The sequence below is a fragment of the Varanus komodoensis genome, unplaced genomic scaffold, assembly GCF_004798865.1.
Source record: "Varanus komodoensis strain SLA01 unplaced genomic scaffold, ASM479886v1 scaffold41, whole genome shotgun sequence".
In the NCBI taxonomy this organism is placed as follows: domain Eukaryota; kingdom Metazoa; phylum Chordata; class Lepidosauria; order Squamata; family Varanidae; genus Varanus; species Varanus komodoensis.
The window spans coordinates 3,650,830-3,664,074 of NW_025335954.1; the positions used below are offsets into that span (position 1 = coordinate 3,650,830).

General features: G+C 44.3%; 1 protein-coding gene across 1 annotated transcript; it reads left to right on the forward strand.

Moving 5' to 3' along the window:
• The first annotated feature begins 1,189 nt into the window (after nt 1-1,189).
• HOXC10 (homeobox C10) lies at nt 1,190-5,628 on the forward strand. Its single transcript, XM_044443179.1, has 3 exons — nt 1,190-1,760; nt 1,848-2,033; nt 5,351-5,628. Exons 1-3 carry the CDS (start codon nt 1,190-1,192, stop codon nt 5,626-5,628), a joined length of 1,035 nt encoding a protein of 344 aa, XP_044299114.1.
• The last annotated feature ends 7,617 nt before the right edge of the window (nt 5,629-13,245 follow it).

Sequence of the window (13,245 nt, forward strand, 5' to 3'; positions counted from 1 at the left end):
AAATTTCATTTTTTTTTATTGGAGTAATTTCCTGATTAGGTGGAGGGAGACCAGATTTGCACTTATCTAATAGAGAACATTTTTGTGTTCTCCCTCATTGATATATTTATTTTGATCCAATTCTGTAAAGTTTCTTACAAACCTGTGCAGAGTTCTAGAGTTATGAGTGAGTGAGTGAATGAATGAAAAGAGAAATGATTCTTTAAAATAACAATAAAAATCAAGTCCGTTTCATTCAGAATTTGGGGAAGGCTATCTTTTTTAAAATAGTACTTGAAAGAGAGACCAGCAGACAGAAAGTTTTTGAAAGAGAAGAAAAGAAAGCATCTTCTGAATAATATACACTCTCAAATTACTCCAATTTCAATTATCAAACAGTTTTTCAGACAGGAAGCACCTGAAGTTAAGAAGCTGAACTAACAACTGTAGTTCAAATGTGCCTGGGTCTAGACAGGTTGTCCAAAATGCCTCAGAATTCCAAAGATGCTTTGACACTCCTTGACTTTTGGGAATTACCCTCAAAATCTCACGATCAAAACGACTCCAGCAAAGTGTTTCTGAAGGAACAGAAATACCTCAAAATGCATCTTCCATGCATTTCAAGTGGAGCTAGGGGTGGGGTGAGACGGAGGGTAAGCAGCAAGGAAGAGGGATCCGTGCTAAGAAGAGATGCAAAAAGTTAATTTAAGCTTTAGGAAAGATTACCCCCCCCCCCGCGTCATGTGAGGGGGGAGGACGGGGTGGGGAAGGACAAGGATGAAAGAAAGGAGGGGAAATGAAGGTGGGTTATTTGCTGACCTTTTAATTTGAATTTGACTTTGCTTCTATTTACGCCTTCGCTGCCTTTCTTTTCCCCCCTCTCTGCCGTAGACACGCGTTCGTTCATTGGTAAACAAACTCGAGGAAAAGGGGTCCCTCTCCTTTGTTCAACGTGAAGGTCCCGGGCTCCCTTCCCTCCAGAAACTGATAGGTGTCGCTGTTGCTCCACGCTGCTTTTCTCCGCTCCCAACAACTTGACCCCGGTGACGTCACCGGCGTCTGAATCATCAAGGCCATTTTCAATCCTCATTGGCCTGGCCGTCACGTGGTTGGGACCAATGCGTGGATAATTATGGTGCTGATATTTTTCCCTAAAAAAAAGATGTCAGCCCCTGGCTGTAGTATTCCTCTTTAAAATCCCTCTCTGAAAATGTCATGTCCCAACAATGTGACTTCTAACTCGTTTTTGATGGACTCGTTAGCCGGTACCTGCCGAGGGGAGAATTATTCCTCTAACCAAGGAATGTACATGCAGTCTGGGAACGATTTCAACTGTGGAATGATGAGGAACTGTGGAATAATCCCGTCTCTTTCCAAAAGAGACGAGGTGAATAACGCCAGCCTGTCTCTCAGCACCTATCCATCTTACCTTTCTCAGCTAGACACCTGGTGTGACCCCAAAAATACTTACCGAATCGAGCAACCTGTTGCGAGGCAACTCCCCTCCTGCTCGTTCCCAACCAATGTCAAGGAAGAAAACGCTTGCTGTATGTACAATGCTGACAAAAGAGCTAAAAGCGCCAACGAGGCGACCCTCTACCCCAATCAGATGCCTGACTCTTGCCTAAGTGACCATGAAGTCCCCGTGCCTAGCTACTACCGAGCCAGCCAAGGCTATTCCTCTCTGGAGAAGGCGTCAAACTGCAGCAAACCCAGCGAGTTTGAGGCAAGTTTTGAACCCAGGGCGAGCCTCAACCCCAGGAGCGAGCATCTGGAGCAGCCAACACCTCCTCCACCTCCACCTCCACCTCCACCTCCGCCGCCGCCACCTCAGCAGCCGCCGCCGCCGCCGCCGCCGCCGCCACTGTCACAGTCAGGAACTAAAGTGGGCTTCCCTGAAAACCCCAAGCCCGATCATCCTCAGAGCACGCCCGCCAACGAAATCAAAACGGAAAAAAGTCTCCCTGTGGCCAAAATAAGTCCGTCGGAAACTGAGAAGGACCTGAGCAAATGTACTGATACCAGCACTGACAATTCGGACAACGAAGCAAAAGGTAAGCGGGCTCTTCCGCAGCCTCGGCATCCAGAAGCATGCCCGTCATCCTAAGAAGGGTTAATGGTTGGTGCTGGTGCTGGTGCTGGTTTTGGTGTGGTTAGGCAGGAGGACATTGTGCCAAAAAGCAATGCCCAGGGTGCAATCTTTGGGTAGGATAGCTTGACTTTTCCTTGCGCCCCTTGGAACACCGTAATTGCTGGTAGTGGTCCTGGTAACCCTGTCTGCCTCCTTTCCTAAACCACAGCAACCCCAGGACTAGTTAGAGGAATCGAGGCAGTGGGAATGACCCTCGAAGGAAGCTCAGCTGGAAAGGAGGCATGGAGAGGTGCTCAAGCTCAGTTATTCGAATTCGAAGCCCACCTTTTCGTGTCAGTTTCTTCGGGGTGGTTTGCGTTAGAGGACTGTGCTTAGGGTCAAGTTGCCAGCCAGAATGTCTGTTTATATTTGCTCTGCTGAATTTTGCCAGGGAAAAGGTGCTGAAATGATCTGAATAGGAACCAAGGCTCTTTGGCGTGCAGGGATTTTGCAAAGATTGTTACAGCTTAGCAATGTGCGTTCTGTAGATGCCTCCAGTTCTCCTCTCGTCTTTCTCTCTTTCCCGAGAGCCAACTGGTTTTTTTGCTCGCTCCTTCCTTCCTTCCTTCCTTCCTTGCTTCCTTCCTTGCTTCTTTTCTTTTTTTAACTTGCAAAGTCTGGATGGCTTGTTGTGGGGCGGGGGAGGAGAAGTGTGGTGCTAATGGTTTGCCCAACACTTCAAGCTGGACTTGATTGTTGAGTTTCATTATCACTGCTGCCTTCCTCTTTAATAATCTCGTTCTTCGCGCCCAGAGGTTGGTTTGTGCAAGAAAAAAAAGCCCCCAGTCCTTCTGTGTGAAACATCTGCTTGAAGTTTAGGCGTTCTAGCAAAGGGGGTTTCTATTGTAATGACCATTGCATTGGAGGTTGCATGTGCGCTTGAAATAATTCTGCAGGCTAAGTTTTGTGTGGTTAATTGGATCCACTAGGAAAAAAAGAAGGGTTCCAGTTCTAAGTATTTATTTAAGGTCACAGAAGAAAAGAGGGGGCGCCCCAAGTGCGTTCTGTTGTGAAAGGGGAAAGAAACGTGTGTATAGACCATAGTATTACTGGAAGTGGATCCAGAGAAAAGCAAGGGGTTTTGTTAGTTTGGTTTTGGTGAGTGTGGACTGAAATCCTCTCAGAGACTAAAGCATTGGGGAATACGCTGAGAAATCCAGCAGAAGAGAGAACTATAGGGTTCTGTGTAGCTCTGTGAAGGCACGTGCACACCACACATACATGCATACCTGTGGTGTGCATGTATGTATGTATGTCCCGTCAGTGCATATGCACACACACATTGTGTGGTTGGGTACCACAAAAGAACCCAGGCATTTCACTCCCTTTGCTTTGCACCTGATTGTGTGTGTGTGTGTGTGTGCGTGCGTGCCTATTGTGTGTATGTTTGCATGTATAGGTGTGCGCATATACAGAAATTATTCTTATTCCTATTATTCTCATTCATTAATGGCCTAAAAAGTATTTTCCAGTCTTTTTCTGGCACATCCAGGAATAAACTATTTTTTTCCTGCTTAGTTAGCCGCCACAATGAAGAAAAAATTGCAAAGTCAAGGTTATGAAAAAGAAATCTCTATAAAATGTATCCTCAAACAGCGCTTCCTGATCTGCGCCCTCTCAAACCCCCTTTTTTTAAGGAGTCAAATTAGCAAACGTAACTAAACTTCATTGGCAATTTGATTTGGAAGAGAAGAAAGTAGTGGTGGTGGACCCCAAAACAAAATAAAAGGTGATTCCTTTTGTGTTCGTGTTGCTAGTCAGTTCAAGAAACTGATTACCTAAGAAATCTGCTACTTAGTTATTCCAACTTTTCATTATTTTCACCCCCTGGGCAAGAGAAGTCATGATTTGTCATAAATCCAATATTTCATAAACCGTGCCATTTTAGGAATACTTTTTTTTAAAAAAAGCAGAAATCCCTTGCCCTTTCTTTTGTTGTGTGGGGTCTTTTAATTTCCATTTCTGATGCTCTCAGCCATGCCTGGTGAAGATATGGAAATGGGGCCGGGCGCGTGTGTCAACGTTTTGGAAAAAGCAAATCCTTGGGAGGAATGTGCAGGGTTCAATGGCAGCGCTGGAGAATGTGGAGGCCACCGCGAGGCAAACCAACGCGGGTTAGCTCAGCTCGTCTGTCCTTTCGCAGGCATGATGGGTCTTTTACAGTTTAGACCCAGGATCGTGATGGCGGGAATCTGACACAAATAAACCCGTGGATGTTTCTGGCTGCAAAACACCTTCCCTCTGTTCAGACATTCATACCTTAGATAAATGCTAGGCAGTTGCTGCCAAAATTCTTGCATGTCCAAATTCAAATCCGAGGTGTTTATGTATATGTATGCGAGGCTGAAGAGTGTGGCAATGGCCGCAGGGAAGGAATGGTGCGTGCAGAAGCAGGGCTTCTTGGAGGAAGGCACAGCTTTGTTGGAACAACAACATATGTGTAGGTTTGTTTGTTTGTTATTGTTTAAAAAAACAAGAAGATCGAAAGTTCTTCTTCACCCACAATAAAATGAGGTACTTCACAGAAACTTCATGTCACAGAGAAATGGAATCTGGTCCACTGAAGAAGAAAAACACAGGCAGACAGGCAAAATATTTATCCCCGAGACATCATTTTCAAAACCTTATTTTCCTGTGTCCTAGTTTTGAATATAAGTGTATGTTTGTAGAGGGAAGTCTGAGCAAGGATGGCGAAGTGGAGCAAAATCCACAGCTAGCTTAAGCAATTAACAAAATGCTGGTATTTAATTAATTTATTCTTTTGGGGGGTGTTGGGGGGAAGCCTCCATGGAGTGCCCTAACTCCAGGAATAATTTCCCAAAATTATCTTCTGTGGACATAACAGGCATGTGAAAAAGAACCACTCTACACCTGAGGAGAGTGCAAATTCCATATATGTTTCACTAAGGGTAGCCCTTTTGTGAAATATGCATAATTTTAAATTCATTAACTTAAGAACTGGCAGTATGTATCTGACGGCCAGACAAATATTGTGAATTTAAGGTTTCCTGCAGCTCATTTTTGAAGCAAATTGGACATTGTTTATCTTTAAGAGATTGTTTAATTGGAATTCTAAAACCTGTACATAATAAACAAGAGGGAATTGGGTGCATTGTTTGAACATAAAATAGAGATTCTTGTATTAACAAAAGAAGCTGCTTTAAAAAAATACAGTCTTAAGCCTAGGAAGCTCTCTTTGGTATTCCACAGATACTTATATAATAATATTATTTTTAACAGAGGATATAAAGGCAGAAAACACTACAGGAAATTGGCTGACAGCAAAGAGCGGAAGAAAGAAAAGATGTCCTTACACTAAACACCAGACGTTGGAACTGGAGAAGGAATTCTTGTTCAATATGTACTTGACCCGTGAGCGCCGCCTGGAGATTAGCAAGAGTATTAATCTAACAGACAGACAAGTCAAAATCTGGTTTCAGAACCGCAGGATGAAACTCAAGAAAATGAACAGAGAGAATCGAATTCGCGAACTGACTTCCAATTTTAATTTTACTTGAAAGTGTTCACTAAGAGGAAGGGACAGGGGGGGAATCATTACAAATCTTGTGCAGTATTTTTTTTTATTTTTTTCCCTGAGTATAAATGCAATGCGTATAGGAAGGGGGGGGGGAGAGAGAGAGAAGGAAAAAAAAAATCAAGACCTCAGGCTAGTGTGCAGTTCTATGATTTGGGTATTTACAGTTTGTAGAGCGAAGGTGCATCCATCGGTATAAGCATGAGAATATATATATATATATTGCATCAATGTTTCTATGTAAAATAAAGAGTAAGGTGGTTGCTTTAAAAATACAGCTTCTAAGATGTTTAAGTTATTCAAGAGCAGCACAAAGAGAAGGAAAGCGGGGTGGGGGGGAAGCCGAAGGACCTATTTCTATGCCTTTTTATGTTTAGGATGCTAGGTGTGTCTGAAAGTTTGCTTTTCATATCCTAGTGTAGTCTGCCTATTGTATGATTAAAAATAATGACTGAACTGAATTTCATATGTGTTTGTACATGGAAGTGGCCGTGGGAACACGCTCACAATGTGTAGTTATGCAGCTTCCTTCCCAAGAGGCGGTACCATCGAACAATCTATTTAAAAGAAGAAAAGAATAAAAGCAGTATTGATATCTTATAATGGGGGGGGGACATCTGGGTTTTTTGTGACTGTTATTTAAATATATTCTGTATGTGGTATCCTTTGCATGTATCTTCCTTTATGGAGCCAAATAAATTTCTTAGAACCATGTACAAATGGGTATTTTTCAAAGTGATTCCCCCCCCCCGGCCAAAAATCACGTCCCCCCCCCCTTTCTCTATATAGAGTATTTTTTCCCCAGGACTCATCCTTTTAAGGCTTTCAGGAGAGTATCCTAGCGGGTTTAATATAAGTGAGAGACCATAACGTTGATTTAAATATTATCCAGGTGACCACAATAAGTCAAGGTCATAAAACAGTAATGTCAGGACAGTCTTGGTAAGCGCTGGAGGTGGATTTTATGATCTGCAAATATAATGTGCTGCAGCAGTAAAAGATGCATTTAAAGGTGACTGTGGAGGAGGGAAGCAAGTCAGAAGCTGAACAGCATTCTTGGGATGAACACTCCTCATGGCTTTGGGTCTTTTTTTTTTAAGGAAAGGCACGCTCCTTTTACCTCCTCTGGAAGAACCACTCTATAAAAAAGGGAATACACTTTTAAAAAACAACAGCAGCAACAGCACAGAAAATGGGATGTCATGATGGAAGACGTGCAAAGGTAAGACAGACGATTTCTTGGCTAAGATACATGGCTGAGGTACAAGTGGATTCTGTTTTCCTGTGTCTACTCAAGGTACAGGCGGAATGGATGTGAACTCTACTTTGAAGCTGCCTCGGTGTTACATGGATGGGGCGTTCGGTTGGGTTTCTCTGGAGTTGTCTTTTGGTTTGAGTTTTCTTATTCCTGGGTGACAGCTCATTTTCGGCCAGAATATGCATAGCTAAGGAACGATGGTGCATAGATTTCCATTTTGATCCAGACAAGCTCTACCACCCTACCCCACCCTTCTTCTTTTTCTTTTTCTTTTTTCTTCTTCCTCTTTTCTTTTTAAAAAACTTACTTGTGGTGAAGTTGAGCCCTTGTTAGAGGTAGACAACACCGAGTCTGAGGACTTTGATCTCTGTTTTTTGGCGGAGGACTTTGGAAATCCCAAACATGTTGCAATTGAGTGTTCACTTAACATGCTTTTTAATTTCACAGTTTGGTTGTCAGGGGCTTTGAAAGGCTGGGGAAGAGGGGGAAATTGGGTGGCATTTTGGAGTGTTGTGGGGACACACACACACACACACACACGTGTCACCTTTCCTTTGTGGATTTTCTCCCGTGAATATAATGGTGGTGTTGATGATTTTTTTTCCTCCTTGGGAGAGGCTGCAATAGCGATATGCAATTGAAAATGGATAATGTCAGAAAAGAACGACTTTGCCAGTGAGGGATAGCGGAGCGTGCTATAAGTCAAGATATTCCAACAGCTCAGTTAAACGTTTCAACTGCATAGACACAAACAAGCAGAGAGAGTTGAGTGCGGATTCTATTAAAGAGGGGGGAGGGGGAGGAGGAAAGGGGGTCTTAATGAAGAGATTAAAGATGTTGCCTTAATTTGAAGAATGCTTTCTTGGAGACGAGGGCTTGGCTCTGGCGTTCCTTGGCTTCTGACTTTGCTTAGGAAGACAGCAATGACACGCCACGAGGGTCCCCAGAGGAATTGGACGCCCTTTCTTTCTGGCTGGCTTGCTTTCTCCATTCCCCCCTTGCCCCCTTTTCTGTCTTTCTTTCCTTCTGTCTTTCTTTCTTTCGTTTGTTTTGTCTTTCCTCCCTTCTGACAGAAATGAGTGTGGATCCTTCTGCCCTTTCATGCAGCTGATCTGTGGTTTAGGTAGTTTCATGTTGTTGGGGTTGGCTTTTAACTCGGCAACAAGAAACTGCCTTAATTACGTCAGTTAGTCTTCATCAAGGGCAACCTTCTTTTCTCCCCCCCACCTTCCCCCCCCCCTTCGTTACTCAAAGGCAGCGAGCCCACAGCCCAGCAGCGGGATTCTTAACGCAGGGGGCGAAGCAAAAAGAGCAAATGGTTTCATACAGATTTTGGGGTCAAAAATGGAAAGGGGGAGAGAGAGAGGGAGACGGAATGAGGGGGAGACGAGCGGGCGGGCAGGCAGACAGACAGATAGACAGACAGACAAAAGGGGAGCATGACCGAGCAGGGGGAAACGGGTTCGTCAAACACTGTAACCCCCTCCATCTGCCCCCAAGCGTCCCCTCCCCACCCCCCTTCTTCCCGAGCTCATATCGCGACTTATGGACTTAGATGAATTTTGCTGGCTGCTATTGTTTCTGGCCGACGGTGCTACCGAGGCGGACAAAGGGGTCAGTCCTTGAAAATTCCTCATCATATTACTGAGCCAGCTCAAGTTGAGTCCGCAGTAGTTGTCCTGGTGTCTGTCAAGCGCGACTTTTCCGGATTCAGGATCTCTGCGACTTCTTTATGAAGCACCCTTCGCTGTGTTGCCTTTCTCCAGCTTTGCTGAGGGGATCCAAGCTTCTTGCCTAGGAATAGATGTGGTGGCTCGTTGCGAGTGAGAGAGTGAGTGTGTGCGTGTGCGTGTGTGCCTGCGCGTGCGTGTGCGTGTGCTCCATAAACCGGCACAGTGACGGCTATGCGAAGGCTAACATTACAGCCTGGTAACTTCTATGACAGTCTCCTGTTGCGGCATCCTGGACAGTCCTCTGAGTATTAAATCAGTTCAGTTATAGCATATTGTGTTCCTTGAAGGTACATGGAAGAACAAAGCGTGAACTGGAGCCCAAAGTCCCCGTATCTCCTTCAGAAACTAAACAGCTCAGGTTTAAAAATTAATAGCCATATTACATGCTAGCATCCAGGGTGGGCTATCACTTGCAAGACCTCGAGTATCACTGGAGTTTTCTGAGCACAAGCTGGAATATAACCTGCTCCCCACACATACCACCAGCCCCACTGAAGAGATCCATGAAAGCTAAGTAACTGTTGACTAAGAAAATGACCCTACTCAGTTATGTGATTAACAAGTTGTTGCAGGGGGGAGGAGGGGAGAAGAAGGGCACGAAGTCGGTACATGGGGGAATCTTTAGGGGAAAAAATTTAAGGAAGCATTAGCCATGTGTGCGAGGGTCGCAAGTTAGAGAGCAAGGGGTTTTTTGCTTTTGAGAAAAGTAGTGTTGATTTGAAGGACAAGCCATCCACCCCAAATTCTTCAATAGTTTCTTCTGTATGTAATTCAGAGTTATACCAGAAGAATTAACGGAGAGGAGCCCCCTCCACACACACATACGCACACACGTCAATAGGAATGGAGCATTCCCATAAAGGCGCAAGGAGACATCAGATTTTGTATATTGCTTCACAAAAGAAAGAAAAGCGGAAACTTGGCTGATCTGTTGACTTTGTTGAATAGGGATATACTTCTTGAGTTTTTGTGGAGGAAGCAGGATCAGGCAAGGGCTGTTTTCCTAAAGAGGCAAAATGGCACCCCCACGCCTAAATTCAGAGGGAATGGGAAATATTCTTGAAAGGAAAAGAAAAAAAGGCGGATGTTCCTCTTTTCTGTATTGGATAGCTGTAATAGGACTATCCCTTTAAAGATTTTATATCAAGCTGCTTCACAAACTTTCTGCAGCAGAAGGGAGAGGATGTGATGAGACACTCTCAGCTTTAATATACAATAAAGATCATCTTGGCCTTCCCAAAGCCCTTGGCGAAGAACTCAATAGTCTGGCTTTAGGTTGCTTCCTTTCTAAAATGTCTTTCTCGGCTTGGTCTGTTGCATGTGTGCCTTTCAGAACAAACCCAAGAAGCATATGAATGATACAACAGTTCCTTCTTTTGGGCACAAAGTATTCACTGAATGGCGGGTATACCTATATCAAGCTCCTAAGGTTGGATACATACACAGACACCCTCCAAGCTTTAAATATTTTAATAAGCCAACACAATGCATGAATATAAAGATTCACCCATTGTGTTTTCTTACTGTAAATTAGCATTTCAGCAGATAAGTGGCTGATTATAGGTACCATAATTATTCAGAATAGTCTTGCGGTAATTGATTGATTTCCGTGTTTACTGTGTATAGAAAAGTTTCCCTTTCTTCATATTAACTATTCTCAGATCACCTTCTCTTTCTTTTATAGCAGCATGAAGAAGGGGGGCTCTATCATGCAGTTATGAAGTTTAATTTTATTTTTCCCCTCATGTACAGAGGGAAGTCTAAAGTAATATATGTTTAATCGACCCAAGTCAAGAAATGTAATAAAAGTTAAATCCTCCCCTACTGTGTGTTTCCCCCCTTAAATGATTCTATTAGATCTGGATGAAAGCAGAGAATTTACTGACTTAAACGTTATTACAGTGTATTCCTTTATCTCTGATGTGAGAACATGTGTAATTATGAGGATCTCGTGCTGTTTCGTTTACATCTCTCCCTTGACAAAATATTGTCTTGCTCAGTTGCTAAACAGGCTTGTCCTTTCTGGGGCTGTTGTTATGCATATAAAATATTAGCTGCATTCCAGTCTGCTCCCAGTGTTGCTTCATTTTTCTTGTGTATGTTGCTGTAATTCTGCATTTCACAGCAGGTGGAACTTCAAAAGGCTTCTGTCTTTGTGTGTAGACCTGCGTGTGGCTGTTCCATGCAGTTTTACCCTTGTCTTGTTTCTGCGAGTTTGGAAGGTGCTGGCAGGGGGGACGGGACACACATCCACCCCCTGCATATATCATATATCCGAATCTATCAATATATATGTTGGTATATCTACCAGTTTATCTATTCAGCTATGCACATGTCTGTCTATGGCCACAATCCAGTATAGTTATGTGGACTTTTGCTTCTTGATTTCAGTTGCTTTAAGCATCTTTAAATCTGTGCTGGATTGTGTGTGTGTTGTGTATTATGTACATATTATTATGTGGGTTTATATATTTTATGTGGTCTGTGTATATCTACATGCATGCACACATACACATACACACAAAGAGTATGAATAGAGAGCTGTCTGTTTTATTGTGAGAGACAATACTTTGGGTGAGAGAATTTGATTTCCATGTGAAGACATTTGTCTGTCTGTGATTTCGATATAATGATCTACCTGGACCTTTTGGACTCCTTTATAACTATGCTTTTTGTTTGCATAAATAACATTCCATTTCAAGAACCTCTCAGTGAATTGCCAGGAAAACACAAAAGATTCTGTCCTAGGTGTTCTGTTTGCCTTTTCTTCCTCTCCTGTATGTTCTCTCCTAATTGCTGTCTCCTTTAAATAGTTCCTGGAAAGTCCAAAGGAACAGCCTGGATTGTTTTGGTGTGCACCAGGAAGGGTGGCAGTGGCGGTGCCTGTGGGTTGCTGGCAGGCGACTGCCTGCTTGTGTGTTTGTCAAGAGAAAGTTGCTTTTACTCAGCCCTAAGGGAGACTGGAGTGTGGAAGGCAGGTATAATTAATCGAGGCCTAGTGGAGCTTGCCTGGGGTTTAAGATTCGAGCTGGAATGTGTCTGCCTTCGGTTGAAACTTGCCCTTGTTTATAAACGCTGCCTTCACTGTTTCTGTGCATCTAACACCTTCCTTTCTAGCCGGCTGTACAGCTCCTCAACAGCAGCTTTCAGCAGACAACGGAACTTGCATTCTGGAAGCAGACCTATCTTGAGATGGAGATAATTACAGCCTGTCTTGATAGAAAGGAAGAAAATCGGGGTGGGCGACTTCTAGAAATATGCTGGGGTGTTAATGATTATGATTATTACTACTACTATTCCTGGCTCGCTCGGTTTGGTAAATATAGGCTCTCTGTCTTTTCAATTAAGTTCATTTGGAAATCTCTTGGTGTGTGTGTGTGTGTGCGCGCGCGCGCGTGTCACCCCAAAGATGAGCTGCAAGATCTGGCTCAGGGGACCAACCATTTTATGCCTCGTTTAAATGTTGTCCCTTCGGTGACTGGCAGCAGCATCCTGCATTTGTGAATTTCTTCTCCTCCTCCTAACCTGAATTTTTAAGAAAGCCACCACAACACAGTGGAATAAATTGGTCCTGAGGTTTAATTGCACTTCGGAATTTATTGTCTTCTTCCCCCACCTCCAAGCTCTTAACTGTCTGGAATCCAAAGTCATAACATCTGGCAAAATTCTTAGCAACAAGCAAGGGAATGGAGTTGTGGGAGAAAAGACCATGAAACAGGTACAAACTCCTCCAGAGTAAATGTTATTTCACTGTGCATTTTAAGCTGCCTGCTCCCTTCCCTCCTCCGTCCCTCCTCCTTCCCTTTACTCTTGGGTTAAATGTAAAGATCACGTCCATAGGAAATAACATTAAATGCGTAATTGCCACCAACAAATTGCCAATATTGGAGGTGTTAGAACCTGGCCCATATATTAAATATTCAAATATTAAGATTTTTGTGTGACTGGAGTGCATTAGTAGTAGTAATAGCAGTACCAGCGGTACTGTTACTAGCAGAGCTGCTGTACTATGTGGCAAGACTCAGCCAGCTTCGGAAGGGAGAAGGTTTAGTTCTGAGAAGAATCATGTCGCCGAACTCCCTATTGGCCACATCTTCTCCGAAAGAAATTATGAGAGAAAATGAGGAGGGTAGAGGGAAAGGACGTGCTGACCGAAGCAAGAGAGAAGGAGCAACTTAAGGAACAGAAAAGCAAAAGCGGAGACCACACCCCGATCCTGAGCTCTCCTCGGAAGTAAGCTGTCTCGCTTGCACTGCCACGTTCCTGACGCGCATCTCGAGCGTTAGAGCCCCGGAAGAGGAGGAGAGAGGGGTCTCCACATGGGGAAAACTTCAAGGGACGCCTTTAGGCTTGGTTCGCGTTCGCCTGGCAGCGCTGTCAACGCCGCGACGCCTGCCGCCGGCCGCGGTGGGGCCTGCAGGGGATGCGCGCGGCGCCGCCGGGTCCCAAGCAGCGCGGAAAGTGGGCCTTTTCCTCCGAACTTGACGGTGTCGATTGAACCCCGCGGAACCGCGAGGCGAGGCGAGGCGAGGCGAGGCGAGGAGCGCGCCGCCGGCCTGCGTGTCAAGGGTGCGCGCCGCGCGCCCCCTCGGAAGTAAGCTGTCTCGCG

Excerpts from the sequence above, each read along its gene's own strand:
- HOXC10 (XM_044443179.1), top strand. The coding sequence starts at position 1,190 with ATGTCATGTCCCAACAATGTGACTTCTAACTCGTTTTTGATGGACTCG. Across the intron at positions 1,761-1,847 it reads GAGCGAGCATCTGGAGCAGC|CACAGTCAGGAACTAAAGTG; the intron begins CAACACCTCCTC and ends CGCCGCCACTGT. Across the intron at positions 2,034-5,350 it reads TTCGGACAACGAAGCAAAAG|AGGATATAAAGGCAGAAAAC; the intron begins GTAAGCGGGCTC and ends TATTTTTAACAG.